At 41.1% G+C, this 18,770-nt stretch overlaps 1 protein-coding gene across 1 annotated transcript; it reads right to left on the bottom strand.

Moving 5' to 3' along the window:
* Nucleotides 1–2,606: 2,606 nt before the first annotated feature.
* On the bottom strand, nt 2,607–18,541 carry hpgd (15-hydroxyprostaglandin dehydrogenase). Its single transcript, XM_074628687.1, has 7 exons — nt 18,247–18,541; nt 16,862–16,985; nt 15,047–15,153; nt 12,821–12,917; nt 4,927–5,003; nt 4,622–4,785; nt 2,607–3,195 (listed from the first exon to the last, which is right to left on the bottom strand). Exons 1-7 carry the CDS (start codon nt 18,337–18,339, stop codon nt 3,072–3,074), a joined length of 786 nt encoding a protein of 261 aa, XP_074484788.1. The 5' UTR covers nt 18,340–18,541; the 3' UTR covers nt 2,607–3,071.
* Nucleotides 18,542–18,770: the final 229 nt, after the last annotated feature.

Here is an 18,770-nt window from a genome sequence, read left to right on the forward strand (position 1 = left end):
AAGACTTGTCTTTATTGTGTTGCACTCATATTGATACAAAAAATAACATACAGATAGTTAAAACAGCAAAAAAACGAATGCTACAGTTTAGAAACATGCATTGAACTGCACTACTGAAACTGAAATGTGAAACAGAATACGAAGCTGAACTGCAGTAGACTGCATTACATCCTGGAAGAGGGATCCCTTCTCTGTTGCTCTTCCTCAGATTTCTTCCCTTTTTCTACGGGCATGTCGAGGCACTTTCCAAAAAAAGCCATTTGGAGACTCCAAAAGGACCCTTCGTAACCATGGTCACATACCTAGGAAAAAGAGGCTACTACTCTTGAATGCTTCATAATTTAATAATTACATTTTTGTTTTTTTCACAATTTTTGGCTCTAATGAAAGGTACGTAGCTGTACATATGAGCTAGGGTCCTGATGAACGGGTGGGTCTGAAGGTGGGCTGTCGTGTTGTTATGTCTGGGTTGCAAACATCATTCCATTTCTCTCCAGATGACCCAGCTTGACTCCTGCTGCCTCTCCCCTGTCCATTGCCTCTTGGTGTTCTCCTGCTGGCAGAACCTCTCTGGGGAGTTGGGGAACGTGACTCCTCTACTGAGGAACTGTCCTTCTGCTCCACTCTATGCAGCCCCTTGCTGACTGGGGCGGAGATATCCAGCTCCCATTCCATATCTGATTCTACATCAGATATGGATTTCCTATTATGTGAAAATAAAGAAATAACAGTCACTTACAAAACTACTTTGAATCACAGAAAGGGGAGGCACAGATATACAGTAGGTACACACACACACACACACACACACACACACACACACACACACACACACACACACACACACAATGTATACTCATAATTCAAACTAAAGCTTATTTATGTTATTTATACAGCAATGTATACATTATATAATATAATAAAATACTTACTTGTCAAGAGAAATGTCTCCTCCCTTCAGAAACATTGCCTCTGCCTCGGAGTCCATCAACATATCGCTGTCTTCCTCGGATATTTCCTCTCCAGACTCATTAATTTCACGCCGAGTACATTCTTCTATGACTTCTTGCAGCGTATATTTAGTTTTCTCTCTCAATTTCACCATTGTTTTCTCTCCAAAGTCTCCAAAACTGTCAAAAACCACACATTTTGATACCAAGATATTGGCAGTATTTACATGCAAACTGGAGTTATAACAGAGAATACGTGGAAGATTAGCACATCTGCTGGCCAATTTTAAATAATACATCAGCAGTCTGTGGGTATTTATTGATATAATATTGTGTTTTCAACTAAATATTTTTTACTGGATTGGATCATCTGGACCTTTGCCAAAGTAACAAGACCATTTTTGTTGGATGTTTTTCTATAGGTGGATTACTAATGAGACTTCATAGGTGAGTTGCCTCAATGTTTTAATCGTTTGTTTGCTTGTTGGTGGTCTGACATAGGCGTTGATTGTACCTGTGGTTGTGATTGTATCTTGAAATGATGTGCATCACTCGAATCACAAGAATCTTAGCTTTCCAAAGATATGTCGCATGATCAACCACTTCAAATAGCAGCTGTGTACATGGCATGGTTGTGTACTTAACACTCCGACTGCCCGCGGGTGTTAAGGGGTTAAATCTTATACTCCAATCAGGACTCTCATCTCTCAGAATAAAGGGCTCCTGTCTGTCCCCAGAGTAAAAAATAAGGCAGCAGGCTTTTCTTATTCCTCTGGAATAACCTCCCTATGGACATCAGACAGCCTGATTCTGTGGAGGTCTTTATATCCAAACTCAAAACCCATCTTTTTTGCCCTAACTTTCAATTAGTTAGCTGGCGGATTGGTCTCAGTCTCAATGTATAATTTAAGCCTAGTAGTTCTGCCCTCTCTCCTTTTACTCAGGCTTCTCTGTGCTGGACCATCAGCTATTCTGGGACCTCGCTCTGCTTCTCGTGGCTGTTGGTGCCTCATTCCAACATGACACACCTGGACCTCCGTCCTCGAGGAGATTTAGCCTCTCTATCAATTTAGTTCAGTCCAAAGGGGCTTATTGGCATGAGAAACATACGTTTACATCACCGAAGCAACTGTGACCTAAAAACTAAAATCTTGTCCTCCCTCTAGGTTACATGGTGGAGAGGAGGTCATGTTGCTCAGTTGCCTGGTAGCTGCTTGACATCCTCCTGGATCCACCTTCTCACATTATATATATTATTTTTTGTCATATGGATTGTCTTATGTTGTATTTTCATTATGTTGTTACTCTGTACACACGACATCTATTGCACGTCTGTCCATCCTGGAAGGGGGATCCCTCCTCTGTTGCTCTTCCTGAAGTTTCTTCATATTGTTTCCCCGTTAAAAGGGTGTTTTTTTGACAGAAGGTGTCGTATCCTGTACAGATTGTAAAGCCCCCTGAGGCAAATTTGTGATTTGTGATATTGGGCTAGACAAAGAAAATTGACTTGACTTGCCATTTTTTTATGCTGTTCAGGTGGTCCACTGTGGAAACACTGTGTGGATGCTTCACACGAAAAGACCGTTTAAAGCAGCTGATGTAGATGTAGTCTTGGTTTCTTTAGAATATCAATAAATGAGTCCCATATCTCCCGTATTAAACTATTATTTATTATTTTATTTTTACACACATCATATAAATCAGCTATTAAATAATACACTGTTTAATAAAATAAGCTGCATAATCATTTGTATCTGAGGTGGATGACAATGTGGTGGATGTCAATTATTTCCTGTAACACATAGAAAGCTAACTTTGGTTTGCCAAAGGTTTATACCTTAAAACACTGGACTTTCTAATTTCAATTAGGCCTACGATCATCATAATTTGGAACGCATTCATTTGTTAATTTGGACACCTGTACGTAGGCCTATATACACGATCAAGTATATTGTTCAGGTCACTTTTTCCTGTAGAATCCAAATGATGCTCTGACGCAGTTCTGATAAAGTCCAGCAGCAGCCAGATGTGCTGAAACAGTTTCTGGTGTGTTGCGTTCAGACAGGATAATGCCCTGTATTGTTCTCCTCAGCAGCAGTGTATAGTCCACTATATCAGGGCTCAAGCAGACATGGGTTCATAGGTGTGGAAGTGGATTCCCTTGGAGCAGGTGATCTTCATCACCGCTCCATTCAGACTGGCGTCCATAATCAACCTCATCATGCCCTCCGCTATCAATGACGGCCTGGAGGTAAACACAGAGAGGATATAGGGCATTAGGTGATATTACAGAAAAGAGAGACACACACACACGGACGAGAACAATACAGATATGGCGAGACTTTGAGACTTTGAGCTCCTGGCCGTCCGCGGTGAGGAAGACAAAAAGCGGTAAATGACGGGACGGTGATAGACAACGTAGTGTAACATTAAAACGAACATAACAAGGACGCTGAATGAGAAAGGCATCTGCCTTTACGTTACACAGAAACACACCGCGTTGTCTGTATGTGTTTGCATACATTACAGCTCCATACATAACATAGTTAAACATTTTATAAAGGTAAAAATGCTGTGTGTACACTGTATCCCAAAAACATGCATCATTCTGAGACATTTCATGTGTTAACAGCTCCAAATAAACAGTTGTCAGGTTTCCTGAAAGATAAAGTATCATTCAGCAGCCAAGTGGACTCTGGGCCACTTGTGTGAAATCAGAATGTAATCAGAACACGGACAGAAAAAGGTCAGAAAGAAGCTGAGTGGCTCTGAGTGTTTTCAAGAGCACACAATTTAACTGTAGTTGGAAAGTTGGAAAAGAGCCAAATGGCAAATCAGTTCACAAACAGAAAATCACCAGATCTGACATCCTAAGTAGAAAGAGTAATTTGTCAGCACATTAAACAGCTCAACACTACTGAAACACATGTTGCACCTCCGGCTTTGTGCTCGTGACCACTCCACAGCTCTTATCTACGGCCTAACAACAGACGTAACGACACAAGAGCTTATTGTAAGGCAGAGGATGCAAGAGCTTTTTGGCTAATTCATGCTTTGTGTCATCCAGTGAACTGAGGTTCACTATTTCCAAACATTCTCATTTGCTCATGAGGGAACCAAACATAAACAATTTCATGTATACGTATGTTCTAACTCACACAGGCTCTGCAGACAGCGATGCCTGCTGCTTTATATACTGTGGGGTCCGCATGTAGGTAGGCATGTGCTGATTGGCCGGCTACGCTTATGCAAATTATCAGTGGGCGAATGCATGCTCGTGATTGGAGGAGAGTATTACCCATAGAGTCCAGTAGAGGGCTCTGCCTGTGCTCGTAGAACTAGGGTTACAATATTGCAAGTTTGGGTTCTCTATCAACTGTTTCTGTATTGCACAGTCTCAGCTGGAGATGATCTATCCCACCTCCTCACCATCAGTACTGAGGCTCCACTTCCAGACCCAGTGCCAAACTTGATCATGTTTAATCAACACAAAGATTGGCAAGACTGTAAATTCAAACCTTTGCTGCTCAGAAAAGCTGCAGGAATCTAGATTTCATTTATATATCTCACCAATAAATTGTGTTAAACTGAACTCAGGTGAAAGGATCCGACAAAGAAGGAGAGACATTTAATTGGGCAAACCACGAGTAACACGTGTGACTTAAACTTACTGTAAAACTCCAAACTTGCTCATGCTGCGTTTGAAATCATCCTTGAACTTGACAAACTTGCCCATGTTGTCCTCGTGTTCCACCGATTGCAGCAGAGGAGTGTCGACGAAGGCCGGACACAGGACGTTGATACGAACGCCATAGTCGCCCTGAGAGGACGCATCCTGCAAGAACATGTGGAATGAACTGCTGAGCTTTGAATTGCCTGGAGGACATCCCATTCTACAAAAGATGTAACCTGATATAACCTTTTATACTGTCTTATTTACTGTGTGTGTGTGTGTGTGTGTGTGTGTGTGTCTTACCGCCATAACTCTAGTGAAGCCAATGACTCCATGTTTAGTAGCAGTGTAGACAGGCTGATGAGGAGAATGCAGGAAGGCTGAATTATAAAGAATAAGAGGAGACAAGAGAACAAACACGTTACGCAGAGAAAAGAACAATCAGTGACCCAGTTTTCATGAACGAGCAGAATTCAACTCGGTGTCACTTACTGTATACAGTGTTTTCACCAGAGCGTCGCTCCATTTACTGTGAGTTTTAAACACGCAGGCTATGTAAGTAGAGTAATAGGGTGTTAGTTCGTTAAAGGGACACATCAGGGCTGTTCCCAAACACAGCTGCGTCTGAACAGCAACTTCTCATTTTAACCACCGGAGGGTCACTTGATCCAGGTTTAGTGAGATACTGTAAGGCTCAGCCCCTATTTCTCAGAACGTCTCAATCTACAGTTTTTGTTTTCCCACAATGAAGAGAAAAAATGTTTTAATTTCTTTCATAAAATTCATCTTATCTGATGGGTAGTGCTTTGAAATTAATTTGTTGCTAGGATGTTCTTATTTTTTTTATTAATTAAAAGTATTAATCTCCCTGCAAATCTCAAAAAACTAATAAAAACCTTTTCAGTCTTATTCAGCCATGATAATCAAAAGCAGCTGATCAGCCTCTAAAACAGCTAAATAAACAGTTGCTGAGGAGCCGTATTAATGAGCCAGAGGGAGAAGTGTGTGACTGAAATAAAATACACTGTAGAAAAATGAACTTTCATTGAAAATACACTTTACAATTTGGCATTATCAAATTGCATTTAAAAATGATTAACATATTTGTGAGAAAAGGTTGTGAGATCTAAGAGTGTAGAGATTGCTTTTACTTTCCTTCACCTGTTTCAAGGCTTCATGCCAACATATGAAGATGCAAATACAAAGATAAAGAAGTAATAAGAATAAATACAGATAAATTACTTAACTACAGGAACCCCAAGGAGCAACATACATACACACATGCTATGACAGACAGAGTGGGTAACAAAAATTATTCACAAATTACATCTACAGTTGCAGCCTGCTGTCGAGGACACAATGTACAAGTCTCAAGATATTTTTTATTTGTATTTTACAGCTGGTGTAATAAAAGTAAAACAAACAGGACTGTAAGCTCAATCCGTCTCATATGATCTGAGTCCACATCATTCAAAACACATACATATACCAGCCCACACACACACACCAACACACAGACACACATTCTTTCCCCCCCAAAACAATTTGCTTGGAGTATGCTTGACCATGTTTGGACAAATCTGTGTTTGCCATGGGAATGGGAAGTACGTATTATCACAATGTGTTAGATGTTATCACAAATCTACGATTACTGGAGCCTGAACTGTTCTAGATCTACAAGATAATGTGTTTTGACTACAAGAAGCAAGAACATCTTCTGGAATCGTATTAAAACATCTGGAATCTCAAAACATACAGCAGCAAAAATTCCTGCAAACCTAGTGGAATATTTTCCATGTTTTTCGTCTAAGTGACTAACGGAGACAACACTTTTTGAAATTGGTCCAGTATTGAGGGACAACGCTGCAGCCGCCAGCCGGTTAACGGACTGTTTTCTTTTATTTGTTGGTTCAGTGGCTTAAAGGTCACATATTATACTCCATTTAAACTAGTTATTATAGGTCTCAGACACCTCCAAACCATGTCTCTGAAGTTTTTTTTTCAAAAAAACAATCAGATCATGCATTCCAGCATGTCTCTATAACCTCTGTTTCAGCCCATTTCCAAAAGTGCTGATTTCTGTGTCTGTAGCCTCTGTCTCCTCCCACTCTGCTCTGATTGGTCAGCGTTTTCTGTCAATCAAACGTCCTCAACAACACAGCGTCACCCTCCCCCTCCCCCTCCCTCCCGGAGAAGCTCTGGAGAGAGACGAGTGGAGAGAGAGGAGCTAGAATAAAGTTTATAAACCACTTTAAAGTTTATAAACCAGAAACTTCACCCAGCGCACGTTACCGGAGGAATCTGATCAGAAATCGGCGACACATGATGAACATCTGCGGTCCAGATTCCAGGTTTTCCTGACGGTTTCTCTCAGGTAAATAATGCTGTTTATAGCTCTGTTGGTTAGCTCAGTGTTTACCTCATGCATCAACTCTGTAAACCGTAAACATACACTCTGTTTTACGTCTGTCTTTACAGATCCATCTGTGAGAAATGACCGACAGAATCATCCCAGAGGAGAGCAGACAGCTGAGAGCAGACAGCTGAGAGCAGACAGCTGTGGGCAGATGGGAGATACAAAGCTAACCCGGTAGCATGTAGCTACATGCTAACGGGTTAGCTACATGCTACCGCTATGACACGGTGTGTAAACACAGCGACCATCAGGGTGGAAAATAGAAGATGTGAAACAGTAGTCAGTTCATTATTTCTGCTAAAAGATAAATGTATGGAAGATCAGAGTAATGGTATATTATTTACAGTAGTAGCTGTCTCTGTGTTACCATGACTACAGACCACCGGAGCTTAGCTTACTGTAGTTTACCAGAGCTGAAGACTTTCTCCTGTACCATGTTAACATAACTAACTAACAGGTGAGATGATTACAAATGCTGTGAATAATTAATATTGTCATCTGTCTTCTCAAATAAAGTTTGACTGTGAAACAGAAACGTGTTGTGTTGCTTACAAGTCACTATTTACTACCTGTATTCTGCTACATGCATGACATCAAATATATATAATATATAAATATCATCTGTTTAAACAGTGTAATTACATAAAGCCTTTGTGAAAGAACATGTTATATTTAGATGATGGGAGTACATGAAGCCTGTTCTGCTGGTTCTTGCAGACTAACTGTAGGAGCTACTTTGCTCAAGTTAGGTTGAGGAGGAGAGACAGTGACGCGCTGTGGGGCGGGGTCAGCTACTGAAGGTTCTCTCTGGTTCGACCAGGAAACCCTTACATGGCTTGCATTTCTCTAATGACGTCAGAAGAGAAGGAAAAAAAGCGATTTTTTTTTCTGCACCCATTTCCAGACAAACGGAGGAGGAGAAAAAGAGAGAGGATGGTCTTTTATGATACTATGGTGGCCTGTAGACACACTGGGGACAGATATTGATGTTTAAAAGACATGGAAAAGTGCATTTTGCATAATAGGTGACCTTTAACCATTAAGGACAAAAACAGCCTCTATAGAATTGTTAAGGTTTGCTCCAAGATTACTGGAGTCCAACAAAGACACTTGTGTTCCCTCTGGGAGAATCAGGTTGTAAAGAAGGCAAAGAATATTATCAGCCAACCTCTTCATTGAGGCCTTCAGGCCGCTGTTATCAGGCACCTCTGAGGAGAACTAACCGTTACTCCAACTCTTTAATTCCTTCTGCTATCAGGTTATTAAACTCAGACAGTCGTCATTTCATGTGAGATTTTTATTGACAGTTCCCTTACGTGATAAATCATGTAACAATGATTATTTATTATCTATTTGTTTTCTCTTTTTTTTCTCTATTTATTGCTATTTATTATATTTTATTAACTTATCTGCTGTCCTTTACCGACCTCTGTTTGTCAGTTTGACTGATCTGTGATTGACATAACATGACATAACATTGAATTGTTGTTGTATCCAATAACATGCGGACCGCAGCTAAAGTTCACACATTTAACTTTATTGTGGGCTGCACATCAACTTCAACACATCTCTGGACTCTTTTCATAACGACCCTAAATGATGCACACTGTTCTAGTTAACGTTAGCTGTTCGCTCCGTGCAGGACTGTGCTGTTTACCAGCTGCTAACAGCTGAAGTTAACATGTTCTCATCCTGCCGATTTTAAAACAGGAAGTGCCACTGATTTGCATTATGATGCGTTCAGGCTCTATTCAGTAAAAACTGAGTATTGGGCAAAGGTAAATTATAACGTTATCATGATGCGTTCAAATGTAATCTTGTAAAATGTAGTTTTTGGAGAACAACTTGAGTAAATCCAGTTGTTTGAAGGAGATATTTCACAGCAATATGAAATAGATAATAGAAAGGGAATTATGACCTGTTAATAAAAACCAGTATAACAACGGTAATAAAGGAGTGGATGTTGAAGTACATGGGATTTATTGTTTTGCTTTTGTTTTTACCATGGTATCGAATTGGTATCGAGAATCCTGGAATTTCACTGGTTATGGTATCGACTACTATATTTATGATATGGTGACATCCCTAGTGGTGGAATTGGTGGGGTAGATAAGATTAGAGAAGTTCCAGTGATGTTGTGAGCAGGTGTGTGGTCTGTGGTGTCTATGAGAGGAGTGGCTGACGCCACATGTGAACATTATAAGACAGCAGTGTTATTCTGATCGGTGATTTGCAGCAGTTTGGTTGAATTTAGCGTATCCTTTTCCTGCTGTTAGTTAGTAGTTGGCTTTTTTTTTTTTTTTTCAATAACTGATGACCGATGATGACTATAAATTTAGCTAGTATGGACCCAGTAGCAGAAGTGAAATGCTGCCCCTATTTCTTTGGAGCGTGTTGCTACATGTTACACATTCCACCTTTCATGTCAAAAATACTGATTAGTGCAAAGCTTGAGACCAGAATTTCAGCTAATATTGACTTTATCTTTTCATCTGTCAGGCAGTGTCAAAAGACCTTTAAAAATGACGCTCATTTCTCCATCCTCGTGCTATGGCATGTTCTGGGGAGATATTGCAAAAAGGAAGTGATGGTCTGGTATAGTACACTGAGGCAGTGAATGTTAATGTTATGGATGGACTGAACAGTTCTGTCTACTACACAGCCTGGTGCATACTACATAGCCTCCATTTGTCTCCTATATTAGGCTATGCTTCCTTGTATATTGGATGCTTCAGTCAACTGCAAAGCATTTGATCTCATTTCTCTTGGTTTATAGTTGGCAGGCCGAAGGTCAAACATTCTAGTTAGAACATGCAGAGGCTAGCTGACAGAAAGTTATATTCCAGCAGCAATGACTTCTACATAAACTGTGGTCTGTGGTGCTAAATCTTAGGATGCTCTACCTGTCAGCGCAGTATGTCAGATATAAGAACACTTTGACTACCGTGACCACAGACTGATTGGAGTTCGCCTTGATTTCCTGAGCTGCATACAGTTCACACACAACCTTTAAGAGTAAGGTCAGATTACCTTCAGGAGGAACTGCTTCCACACACCAACATGACAAAACCTACACTGAATGGACATTTTACTACCAAACTATAGAAGAGTAGCAACACCATCAGCTGCTTGTTGGACGATCCTCGACCCCAAATAAACTTGCTCAGAGCCGAGGCCCCAGAAGAGGAGAACAGAAGCAGCAAGTAAAAAAGGAAAAATGATCCAGTTGGGACAACGTTTTCAGAGATAACTTTGGATCCCTAGAAAGTCTTGTAACATTCCAGGTCCCAGTGGTATTGTTATTTAGTACAATGAGGCTCTGTGTGTCTCCAGTCTAACCAAACGGGACTGAAGAACTGAGAACTAACATGCTATCTTTTCACGAGAGAGAAATCTAGTGACATTTCCAGAATTCCCAACAACTAAGCAGCAAAAGGTCCCATGGGGTCTTCGATTTATGATAGTAAGGGCACAGAGGTGCAGAATGATCCAGATCCAGTAGTTTCAGTTCTCTGCTAACCTGTCGTGGTTTCTTTTGGTCTGGTGTGTGTTACCAACATAACACACTCGAGGAAGGGAGGAACTTTTTTCATGCTTCCAGAAACTTTGAGAAATTCATCATCCGTGACATTTTGACATAAATAAATCCTTGCGCGTCTCAGAGGGGAGAATGTTTGGGGAGTAGTGAGCTTAACATAAGCCATGTGCTTCCAACTAGAACTGAAGTTTCAGTGTCTCTGCAGACATTTATATCTCACACATTTATTGCACAAATTAAATTAGACAGAAGTTAAAGGGCAACTTTGGTATTTTTCAACCTGGACCCTATTTTCCTATTTATTTGTGTCTCAGTGACTAATGGGGACAATAATTTCTGAAGTTGGTCCAGTATTGAGGAATAACACTGTAACCGGAGCCTCCAAACGAGCTGCGAGGGCAAGTGAGCAGCGTCAATGTAACGTTACGTTCACTAAAAGGTGAAAACGTTAAACTTTTACTTTGCCATTTGTTTCTTATTGTGTCCAAGTCCCACTCAAGGAGACGTCTCGTTGTCAAATCTGAATATCTGTATAATCTGGCTCAAATAATATATAAATAATCAAATTCTAAGACCTCATCCACATTGTCCAAATCATGTAAATATTCAGTCATGACATTGAAAATCTTTAAGATAACACTTAGCTACGCTTTCTGTACTCCAACACAACACACTCTGCTAGCTGGTGTTTCCACCATGGACATATAAAGAGAACTGGATACAACGTTGGAGGCTCCCGTTCGTTCTGATGAGAGTTGCTCAGTGGTGCATGAAGCCAGATTAGCTTGAGTGCTGAGTTATAAAGTCTAAAGATCTTCCTCATCCATTGGGCCCATAGAGCAGGCGCAGTAGCGTTTCCTTTAACTCCGCCTCCCAGCCCTCGCTCCAGCCTCGGTCCGGGTAGGAGGAAGGGAAATAACTCTGCATTCGGTTATTAGTGCATTTTACAACTTTTAGGACCTAAAGATTTAAATAAGGGCTATTAGAGTGTTCGTACTGGGAAGTTGATTCACCTAAAAAAAAAATGATCTGCTGAGTTACAGATGTCTCTTTCCCAATGTAAGCCTATGGGAATAAGTATTTTTGGGCCCAATGGCATCACGTGACGGACACGGAATTTGGAGTACCGCCGTTTGGCTACTAGCGTACTTCCTGGGGGCTTGAGTTTAAACCAATAGCACCATATTGCAGCCTGTGAGCAGCTGCCGTCTACAGTGCTCTCTCTCAATACTGGAACAATTTCAGAGATTGTTGTCCCTGTTAGTCATTTAGATATAATAACGTGGGAAAATTGGGTCCAGGTTGAAAAATACCAAAGTTACCCTTTAATTACTGACTCCTATTCTTTACTCTGTAATTTGAGACTATTCAAAGGGCTACAATGCAGCACGGTCCCAGGTCTTGACTCAGAGAGAAATGAAAGCACATGTTCCTTCCCACCATCCAACAAGGTCAATCTACAGTCATGTTATTCTCCTTCTTCCTCAGTACTCTATAGTATTACATAATCCACATTTCAACCATTCATAGAGACAACTTAAAATAGCAGTGGAGATCTCACTGTTCGATCAGTGGAATGTGTGTGTGAAAGTATTTAAAGAGTGCCTGAGGATCACGTGAGGGCGTGTGTGTGTATACTGCAGTTAAAGATGAACCCACTCTGTTGTTCTTAGTTAACCTGCTGTATGAGGGGAATTAGTGGAGCCTTAGACTACATTATGTGTCCATAGCTACACTGAAGTCACACCAAAAGCACCAATGCAGTCCATTTAGATGGCAATCTGAGCCATTCAGTTTGAGGAATATTTAGTAGTAAGTGACCAAAAACACCATAGATGCACTGACAGAAAGCAATGTGTTTGAATGGGTTGTATTACGTTTCCACATTACCCCTGTTTGCTTTCATTCCTGCAAAGTTAAATTTGGCCTATATTAAATAAACCAAAGTTCTGAAGCTCAAACTAACGCTGCAAGTTAAACTGATACGATGTCCCCATTATGGTCTGGTGCCAAATCAATTTATGTACATGTTCTGTCAAAAAGTTTGTATAAAATTTGAATTTCTTTTTGCATTGTATCATGAAATATCCTTTCAAAATCATATATTTATCAATATTATCTCCTTCAAGTATTTTTTAAAGGGGAACTGATTTTACACATCAAAGTCACAAACTGGTAAATATTGCCTTTAGCAGTTGAATAAAATCTGTGTATGTGTGTGTGCACTACTGTGTATCTGTTACCTGCCATAGAGGATACGTTGATAATGGTGCCTCCTTCCTTGCCGTGCTCTTTACTCATGTGTTCCAGTGCCAAGTAGGTCCCTTTAATCACAGAGGTCTATAAAGATAAAGAGACAACATGGTCACACTGGTAATCTTGGCAAGTGCAGCACTGACACAGGAAGTGAGAACTGGAAGTAAAGAATATGTGAACCTACTGATAAGTAAAGATATTCATAGTTTTGGCATGCTTATTTCATGCCTCATCACAATTAAAAAAAACAGTAAAACGACACTCCTGTCCTGCTCCATCCACCGTCTCTCTCTCTCTCTTGCTTTCACTGCCACCATTGTCTGTGTTTCTATTACATTATTTGGCTGAAGCTGCGCCTGCACAGGTAGCCAGCAGCGCTCAATAACCAGGTCAAGGTGTATACATGCAACAGTATCGGAGTACTCCAGCGTATTCGGGTTTCTCATAAATAGGGTAAAGGCTTATCCAGGTTTGGTGTTTACCTGCTCAAACACACCAAAAACGATAATAAACACTCTATATCAGAATATCTGAATGAGGAGGACTGAACTATGCATAATGTTACCAAGAGAGCACGCACAAGGAAAACAAAGATGAACTGTAAGATAGAGCCCTGAGGGACACACAGCTTATAACATCATTTGAAGAGGAGGAATTTCTTCCTCTTAAAGTCATCAAAGCCTAAAACAGACACACAGACAGACAAAACATTTACATAGTGTAGCCAGCGCCAATGCACATACAAAAACAGATACTGTGTTCACATTCAGCAGGCATGCAGGTAGTTTGGTAGGTAGGTCGTTCACTCATTTCATTCGGCACCTTATTACAGTCCTGCGACAGCCACAGATACCCGATTTTTTTCTTTTTTCCGTCAGAGCATTTGATTTATTGATTGCTGCCAGGATGTAATGAGCATTTCAACAAATATAACAACAAATATTTTTGAAGAACACTACCAACCCCACCTTTAATATTAGCTCATTTATGGTATTTTGTCTTGGAAGTGGCTTAACCAATTACATTCCTGCATGCAAACGAAATAATAATCTGATGTAAAAGAGTGTAGTTTTGGTCCAATGGGACATTTTTCAGACTATTGGTGTTTGGGAATAACAACGGCCCGTCCTCTTCTCTACACCCAGTAAAATAGGACAAACACTACAACCTCAACAACCAAATTAAAGGAAAACAAACGTATGGCTTGACATCGCCCAGCAGCTGGGATACGATAGCTGATATGCACTTGCTAATGTTATATGTTAGTCACGGAATGGGGCTAGTCACAACAGCTAATGTTCGCACCACATTTAGGTTTGATTAGTTCATGTATTGTGTGGTTAACGTTAGTCCCTTAGACATTCTCTGTCTGGATAGGTTTTTCTTGTGTGGAGCGGCACTATTTAGGAGGAAACTCATTGGGCCTCAATGACGAAAATGGAAGACGGCAATGCAAAGGCGAAAAATTCAACAGCAGATTTTCTGCATTCCTGCACCGCATTTTCACATTGCACTGGTTAGAAACATCTTTTAACCTGGGGCTTATATCTTTACATAGACAATAGTTGTGGGCTGCTATATTAATGCCCTGGATATCGTATAAAGAACCTTTAAAGTTGGCTAGTATGGCTGTGAACAGTAGCTAGCTAGCACAACTGATGTGAAAACATTCAGCATTTCTCTGGTCCTCAAACAAACACAGGATTTTCACTGAGGAGACCACTGTTCATGTCCCGTGTGAAACCAAGCCAACGTTAACTTATTTTACCATACTTTTGTTTCATAATATTATTATTATGCACTTAATGCCTAACCTAAAAGTACTTTTGCTGCCCAAACCTAACAAAGTAGTTTTGTTGCATAAGAAAACCTAAAAAGAGAGAAGAAAGAGAGAAAAACTGTGCTCACAATTACTGTAACTATACTATTTCAGCACATTGCACCGCAGACAAGAAACCTGGCTGTTATCAATCACTCTGTTCTAACTTTGCAGCTGCATGTTAGGAACACCTAATGGGAATGTCATTTTACTGGAGACCGGGTCGATTAGTCAGTTAAACACAAAAACATGGGAAAATAGGGTCCAGGTTGAGAAATACCAAAGTTACCCTTTAAGCTAAAAACCAGGTAAACGTGTCCACTCCCTGACGGGGACGTGGTCCTGAGGGTCATTGAGAGCCTCATACAAACAAAGGAAAAGTGACTTGACCTACCAGGTTGACTTGTATGGTCTTCTCCCAGTTCTTTTCATTGTTGATGCCGGCGTTGTTGATAACGATGTCCAGACGACCAAACATGTCCACCGTGCTCTGGAACGCATCTATTCCACAGAAACAAAAAGCCATCAGGGAATGACGAATGACTTACAACATCGACACATGATCTTATAAGAGCTGAAAACCATGGCTTTCAGCTTCAGTTCACTCCCTGATAACTATAAATCAGAACACTGTTTCACAATCATCAAGACTGTATGATGATCACTGTGGAAAGAGGAACACAGTTGGGAAGCAAAGTTGGCACATAATGTATGCCATGACAGAAAGTCAGCCTCATTACCATCATGAGAGCACACTGTTTATACACGCACAGGTGTCATTAACTCAATTACAGTGTACCCTGATCCACTGAGCCACTCCTTCACCACACTGACATTATCTGCTGATGTTCATGTTTACGAAGATAAGTTGAATGTCTTGTATAACGCAGCCATCGACAAGATGAGGAAACATCACAGGATCAGACATTATCCCAAAGATACACTTCTCTTTAGTAAAGGTGGTTATCAATAACAACTACAACATGACATTATTGTCCCTGTCTTTTTATGTTACTTAGAATGTTAGAGGACTAAATAAACTAATTGCACATACACATTTGGAGAAGAAAATCTCCTTTGAAATGTCTGTATGAGAGAATGTGTTTTGCTCTTTTAACACTGAGGAGGAGGAATCAAAAGTAACCAAATGTTACTTAAACTGACTTCAGACATGTTGTTTTAATATCCACAAAAAGACAATGCAGACGATGTCTATATATATATATATAGTGCTCTTAGACAATGAGCCACCAGCAGGTTGTTTATGTGAGCAGACAGACACGGTTGGATGAACAGCTGAAGGGAAAAACCTGAGTTGGTTTAACCTGCATGTGTCATCACCTGATGCATTCCACACCTGGACACCCCGCAATTAGACATAAACATACCTGCTTTTAACAGACCTTTTAACACACACGCGCACGCGCGCGCGCGCGCACACACACACACACACACACACACACACAAACTCCACAAATGAGTCAGACAAACTGAAGACGCATACACAAAAACACACACACAACTGCACGCGTTTTGCATACTAGCAGCGATGCATGCATCCATATAAACACAATTAATCTCTTCTTATCACACACACACACACACACACCCACACTGTCATCGGCTCCGAGCAGGCTTACTCTGTGTGTCCACATCAACAGCAGTACTATCACACAGTCAGGAGCAACACCAAACAGCATTCCACAGCCGTTAGCCTGCAGGGATATAGTACTCTCTCTATGTCAGACAACGAAACCTTGTTCTTCTCTCTCACTCTCTCGCTCACTCTAAGACACTCATTCACTTACACACACTTTAACTCTCTGCCTCTTGTCTTTCTCACCCGGACACGCCCACACTCACACATACCATATGCAAGCACAGCAGGAGAAGGTAGTGAAGAGCACTATTCTGTGGAGCTGTAAGCAGGTGTGTTGACTAAATAAAGGATGACTAGACAAGCTTAGTCTTAGCTGGACCATGAGTGCACACTAGTCAGAACTGTTCTCACTAATGTCACAGACATTGTGTCGCAGCCGGTTTCGCCTGAGCCTTTTAGTCACTTCCCCATTCATCATGAGAGGAGGTTTAAAATGAATTCAACCGTCTTTTGAACAGTCATTCTGCACTGCATGTGTTTGTGTATGTTTATCTCTAAAGTTTTCATAATGTGTCACTCAACAAGCAGTAAGTTGGTGTCAGTTGTTACCTCTCAGTGCGTCTCCGTTGGACACGTCACACGGAATAAAGTTGCAGTTGCCCTCTCCAAACTCGGCGTCCAGCTGTGCCTTGCACTCTTCGCCACATGTCTTGTTCAGGTCGACCACGGCCACCTGGAGGACGAAACTCTGTTTGTGAGTTGGACTTTTTAAATTCAAACACACACACAAATAGTAGAGATGGAGGAAGCCTGGCTTTAATGTTTGAATCCATCTCTGCAGAACCTAGTACTAAACACACACACACACACACACACACACACACACACACACACACACACACACACACACACACACGCACACACACACACACACACACACACACACACACACACACACACACACACACACACACACACACACACACACACACACACACAGACAGACAACATCACAAACACTTGACCGCCGACCTGCTGAGACTAATGATGACAAACGCTTCATGTGTTTGTCCAAGGTGGAGCGTTGATAGCTTTAGCAGCCTTTTTGTTATCGGCCACTCTCACTGCCACACACCCTTTTTTGCCGATTGGCATGAACACACACCTTCACACGCACACACTTGACCTCCATGCCAAATTTCAGCCTCCTATAGGGCAAAAACTGTGGCCACCGAAAGCTGGGGAGGTGTTACAGTGTACTGCTTACTTCCTCTGCTTGCGTCTGTGGTTTGACATGTGTGCTGTGAACAGCTCAGTCAGCAGCTGAGCACTGCTCAGATAAGGAACACAAATACAAGACTAATGACATGTTCATGTTAGTTCTGCACCGCAATTAGCCTCGTTTCACAGGGTGTGAAGGACGTTCTCAGAAACGTATTTACCTCTTTCAAAAGCCTTTTGGCTTTTCCCTTCTTGCTTTCAAAATGCAAAAGTTCAAAAGTTTCCTTCATTGTCTAATTACTAGTTGTTTTTTTAAATGCCACATTATTAAAACACAGTGTATGAATACTATTCTTTTTAGACATGTTAACACTGGCCCTGTTTCAACAAGTACTGACCTTAAAACCCTCTGAAAGCATGCTGTACAGCTGTGCAGTGCCAATGAAAGATTACTATCAAAATGTGATAACGCAGTGAAGATAACAATGTTTCCCATACATTTCCATGAAGTTAAAACAATCACATTAAAGTAGTTAAGGACTTAAAGCGGTGTAAGAGTAAAGTCAGTCCATTCTAGTTTAATCAATGACAGTTCAGTCCAGCTTGTACTGGAGCAGTAGAGGCAACAGTCCTGTCAGTGGGATCAGAGAACATATGGCAGCAAAAGTTGTTTACTTTGTAAAGTGATAAAGCAACTACACAAGCAGTGAAACTTCTGTTAAAAGGTTGTGAAGCTGAAGCAGTAGAATGAAGGCAGACTGAGCAGTACCGACCTTGGCTGAGCTCTGCAGGAGTGAATGGACCACGGCTCTCCCGATGCCCTGAGCTCCCCCTGTCACCAGAGCCACCTTCCCATCTAGAGACATGATCCCAGCACAGCAGCAAAACACCCTTTCACTTCTTACGTCTTCCTCCTTCTGTTTCTCAACTTCCCCTCCCTTTTCTCTCTCTCTTCTTTCTGTCTCTGAAATTTCTAAGTCTTTTTTCTCTGAGTGTGTATGCACCTCTCTCTGCTCTCTGCAACACAATCACAGACTTTCTCACCCTGTGTTTTCTCTCTTTTAGCTGTGTGCTGTTTTCCCTCCCTTCTTCCCTCCCTCTCTCTCTCTCTCTCTCTCTCTCTCTCTCTCTCTCTCTCTCTCTCTCAGCCTATCAGTCTATCCAAACAGCAGAGAGAGAGAGAGTCAAAGGCTAAGTAAACTCCGTAGAATAATAATTACAGGTTTTATCCAGCTTGTTGTACCTGCCCTCTTGCCTCCTCCTACTTCCTTTACACTTCTTCCTCCTCTTTCTACAC

The sequence above is a fragment of the Sebastes fasciatus genome, chromosome 3 (assembly GCF_043250625.1).
Source record: "Sebastes fasciatus isolate fSebFas1 chromosome 3, fSebFas1.pri, whole genome shotgun sequence".
NCBI classification, from domain to species: Eukaryota; Metazoa; Chordata; class Actinopteri; order Perciformes; family Sebastidae; genus Sebastes; species Sebastes fasciatus.